At 32.2% G+C, this 5,032-nt stretch overlaps 1 protein-coding gene across 1 annotated transcript; it reads left to right on the top strand.

Annotated features, from left to right (window-relative positions):
• Nucleotides 1-373: 373 nt before the first annotated feature.
• LOC116123372 (O-acyltransferase WSD1-like) lies at nucleotides 374-3,934 on the top strand. The gene is made up of 7 exons (XM_031409150.1): nucleotides 374-607; nucleotides 873-1,457; nucleotides 1,576-1,642; nucleotides 2,011-2,123; nucleotides 2,227-2,435; nucleotides 2,874-2,994; nucleotides 3,743-3,934. Exons 1-7 carry the CDS (start codon nucleotides 374-376, stop codon nucleotides 3,932-3,934), a joined length of 1,521 nt encoding a protein of 506 aa, XP_031265010.1.
• Nucleotides 3,935-5,032: the final 1,098 nt, after the last annotated feature.

Here is a 5,032-nt window from a genome sequence, read left to right as displayed (position 1 = left end):
AGGAGACGTGAGTGCGAGAAGTTGAGAGTGAGATTTTTTTAATTTCTGTTGCAGACTTGCTGGTTGAACCTCAGCCATCCCATGTAAAACTTTTACAGTAAAAGAGAAGTTGGGAATTGGGGCATAAAAAGTGGAATATGAAAAAAGACAAAACCTACTTTTTCATTTTTTTAACCTTTAAAAAAAACTTCACAAATTTTTTTTAAAAGTTGAGGGTACCCTCAAAGGCCTGGATCCGCCCCTGTACATAGCCACCCTAGCCTTGTGTAGATATAAATATGAAGTGAGAGTCCGTGGATATATTCACTCAAACAACGAAGGTCTTGTGTCTCTATATTCTTTTGCTTAATTTCTATAACCATTTATACTGAAAATGGAAACTCTTCGTAAACGTATAAGAGTGAAGACAGATGTTAAAGAGCCGATCCCATTGAACGACAGTTTGGAAAATCAACCTTTGAGTCCGGTTGCTCGTATGTTTCATGAACCTGATTCCGACGTCTACATTATTGCCATAATTGGAGGGAAGACAAAAATCAACCCCGAAGTTGTTAAAGAAAGGTTACCGCATACTTTACTTAGGCACCCTCGTTTCTCTAGCTTGCAGGTAAAAATTATGAGAAGCTATAGCTAGATTTTTATAGTGTGTTCTAACAATTTTATGAAACAGGATCTATTCATGTTTCTGAATATAATCATCTGATATACCTGAGTTATATTTATGTCATACAGTTTAATTGGTTATTTTCCAATCAGGATGTCCTGATATTAATTTTATACATTTATAATGCTTATACACGGTTGAATTCATCTCCGAAGTGATATTTTATAACTATATTATTGCTAACTTTTATTATATTTATTAATGGAAGGTTGCGGATGAGAAGAATGGTGGGAGGCTAATATGGGTTCCAACAAAGGTGAATTTAGACGATCACGTTATAGTACCAGAACTAGATCCAAATAGCAATGACTCACCTGATAAGTTTGTGGAAGATTACGTCTCAAACCTGAGCAAGAATAGAATCAAAATGTCAATGCCAATGTGGGATCTCCATCTCCTTAATCTTAAAACCTCTGATGCTGAATCTGTCGGTGTGTTTCGAATACATCATTCTCTTGGCGATGGTGCTTCTCTCATGTCTTTGTTCCTTGCTTCTACTCAAAAGGTTTCTAACCCAGAGGAACTTCCCACCCTTCCATTGTTTAAGAAAGTCAATTTCAGCAACTCATCTGGAGGGTTCTGGGGAAAACTAATCAAATTATGGTTGGTTATGTCGCTGTTTTGGAACACTCTTGTTGATGTTGTGATGTTTCTTGCTACGGCATTTAAGCTCTTAGGGGATACGAAAACTCCCCTCAAAGGGACCTTGGAGACTGGCTCTAATCCTCGACGAATTGTTCATAGATCGGTCTGTTTTGATGATATCAAGCTTGTAAGGAATGCAATGGGGAGTGTAAGTTGTTTAATTAATTTGCATTTTTAGAAAAATATTTTGAAGCTCTCTCCTTAACATACATCAGCATATATAATAGCTAGTGTACTAATTATTTTGTGGCATTGGTTTATTGTAGACAATCAATGATGTTATGCTAGGAATCACCCAAGCTGCTTTGTCTCGTTATCTCAATCGAAAATATGGTGAGTATATATATTAAGTTGCCATTCTACCTAAAAGGGTAAATTAGTAGGTGAGTTCTCAACGTCTCTATACATGCAATTTGGATATTTTTTTCTTTTATCCGGCCAGACATTCCAACATTACACTTTTGACTTTGATACTATGTCGAGTTGTTATCTCACCCAAAAACCTAAGTTAGTAGGTGAAGATTCAACAATATAAATATATTACTCCAATAATATATATATATATATATATATATAGAAGCTTTAGATTATTTGGTACCATTAATTGAAGCCACATTCTTCCAATAAATTTTTATTAAGAGATATTATCTTTAATTTAACATTTGTACTTGCTTAGACTGATTCATAACAAAACATTACAGGGGCGTGTAACAAGATTGACGAGGGATCATCAGAAAGAAGTAACAATCTCCCAAATAATATTTGTCTTAGAGCAACTTTTTTCATAAACATTAGGCCAATTCCAGGGATTCCAGTGAGTGTAGATTACATGTTCAGATTCAGTGATTTATATTATACCATTGGAATTGTGTAAATTTTATCATTAGATTTAACGAACATTTAATATATTTTTGTAGGAGCTAGCTGATATGATGAAGAAGGGTACTAAAGCAAAGTGGGGTAACGAGATCGGTTATTTGATCTATCCTTTTACAATTGGATTACGAGATAATCCATTAGACTATCTTCGAGAAGCTAAGGCTACCATGGATAGGAAAAAAAAATCTCTAGAGGCTTTATTTTCCTATTTTTTTGCTAAATATTTTCTCAAGTTTTGTGGTATAAGGTAGATCTCTGATTCTATTTTTTTTTTTTTTTTTTTTTTTTTTTTTTTGAAGCATTGGGCTAATAAATTGACCCTCACTACTAGTTTAAGTTTTAAAGTGCATGGCAACTTAACATGAAGTATCCAGACTCCTCTATAACCAACATTGTAACTGGATAAAACAAAATGCAAAAAAAAAAAAAAAAAAAAAAAAAAAAAAAAAAAGTTAATAATAATAATAACTTAGGTTTGCAGTTAAGGGCCTCTATTGACTAAAATAATTTGAGCTCTCGTCTAAGCTTTTAGGGGTATGACACCTGTAATACTTAACATCAAGGGGATCGATACTCCTCTATAGTCATCTAGAGTTGCTTGAATATGTTGACATTGAATATTTTAGTCGAGGTTACTGATTTCACTATGCAAACTCCTTTGACTGTGATCATCATGTGCATGCAGTTGGCTAGCTTTCCATCTCAAACAACATTGTGGTTCTCAAATATGCCTGGACCCCAAGAAAAATCAGTTTCTATGGCCATCCAGTGGCTTATTTAGCCCCAAGTTGTTATGGCAACCCAATGTAAGTATATATATCCTTTTGAAAGCGTGAAGTACTCATGAACATATTAGCCGATCAAATAAAAGAAGTGTTATCACGAAAGAACTCACAAATAACATATATTACCAACACCACCACCATAGTATAGATATTTGAACATTTATAGCGGCCTATAGTCTACAAAATTGTGAATCTACATCGCAACGGGTTTGGCTAATATTATATATATACACACAAGGTTTCTATACAACATGACTTTTTATACGTCTAGCATTATCGTACGTATAGTCCTACTCTCTCTCCTCTCTCTCTCTCTCCTCTCTCTTTTCTCTCTCTCTCTAATATATATATATATAATATATATATTATAATATATTATAATGACTACCTGAACTTTGCACTTTCCAAATACAAATTTAATTCTCCGTGAGACTTGAAATCTCTTGCTAAAGAGTGTGGAGATTCAAGTTCTCTTCAAGCTATCTTTGTGTTCTTGGTATCTCAACATCCTAATGAATGCAGAGATCGTTTTAAAATTGTCTGTTCTACACCTGCTTCCAAATAACAATTAAATATTGATTTATGTTGAGTCTATCTCACAATATTAATCTTTAACAATAGACTAAGGTTCCCCCGATCATTGTCATTATCAACTTAATCTTAACTAATTAGTAAGTATTTAGTACTTGATGTTCAAAAAATGCTGATTAGATATGATATTTATGATGATCGTTTGTATATCTTTCATTATGTGAATTTGTGTTGCTAGTTTATTTCATTTTATCAACCTAACTCTGAAATCAATATTGAAGGGATTGATTCATGTTGTCGGTTATGCCAACAAATGACTTTCGTGTTATCAGTTGATGATGGCATAATTCCTGATCCTCATCAGCTATGTGATGACCTTGAAATCTCTCAGAATTATCAAACGTGCAGTCGTTACTGGAGGACTGGTTAAGAAAGATGTCAATTGATGGTGAACTATATAAAATAACCGTGGGAGAGAAGGCTTAATGTCAATCTGTCAAATCAATTTGATTTTAGGATTTATAATTGAGTGCTTGTAATAACTTTTCAGATTGTCCATGTCTAAATTAATGCAATTATATGCCGTGAATATTATTTAATTAGTACATAGTAGCAATGAATTTTAGGGGTAAGCAGTTCTGGATATCCTGCAGATTTGCTGGGAATCGGAATCGTTGTTCCCAGCAAAAGGAACCGGAACCTGCATTGAACCTGAAATGTAGTTCCGTTTTCTTTCACAGTACCCTATAAGTTTTTTACCCCTAGTAATTTAAAAATGACAAATACACCCTAAAAATATGCCATACAGCCCTGACAGTTCACATAATTCACACATACCCCCTAAATTAGTTTTAAAAAACACATCTGCTTCAACCAGCCAACTATTGTTCCAGGTGTATTGATATTGTATTTCAAATGTTTTTGGAAATATATTTTTATATATAAATTTTACATCAAGTATATATAGTTTGTGGAATTAATTTTAGGAATTGATTTAGTACAAGGATGCACCACTCCAACTAGAATCTAGATGCTCCAAATAAAATAATTACTAATAATTAAATTATTTCGAAAAAAGTTTCATACATGATTAGTAGTTGGTTCTGATTTTTGTATTTTAATAATTAACGCCTAATCACTTATCTTTGATACTCATTGAACTTTGATTCATAATATGAATACATACAAACATTCATAAATATTATAATTACTAGAGTGAAAATGAAGTTTTTGAATTTGTCCATAAGTTAAATTACGTTAATTGTGATGAAAGAATCAAATTAAATATTAATATTAATAGGATTTTATATCTTAATTAAATAATTAGTATGACTCTAAGTTTGTTTCATGTCACTAATTTAAGTTTTATTGCAAAACACTTACATTTCTTAATATACCATGATTGCATACTTAATATTATAATTATTAAATTTTATTCATTTAATTAAGCAATCTTTATCGATTTATTATATATAATTACTATAGATATCTTTAAAACTTGATAATTGAAGTAAAATTATTCAATCAA

Source organism: Pistacia vera, unplaced genomic scaffold (genome assembly GCF_008641045.1).
Source record: "Pistacia vera cultivar Batoury unplaced genomic scaffold, PisVer_v2 Contig142, whole genome shotgun sequence".
Classification (NCBI taxonomy): Eukaryota; Viridiplantae; Streptophyta; class Magnoliopsida; order Sapindales; family Anacardiaceae; genus Pistacia; species Pistacia vera.
This window is presented reverse-complemented; position numbering and strand designations above follow the sequence as displayed.

Coding starts and splice junctions, on each gene's coding strand:
- LOC116123372 (XM_031409150.1), top strand. CDS start 374: ATGGAAACTCTTCGTAAACGTATAAGAGTGAAGACAGATGTTAAAGAG. Junction 1,458..1,575: donor TAAGGAATGCAATGGGGAGT/GTAAGTTGTTTA, acceptor GGTTTATTGTAG/ACAATCAATGATGTTATGCT. Junction 2,124..2,226: donor GGCCAATTCCAGGGATTCCA/GTGAGTGTAGAT, acceptor ATATTTTTGTAG/GAGCTAGCTGATATGATGAA.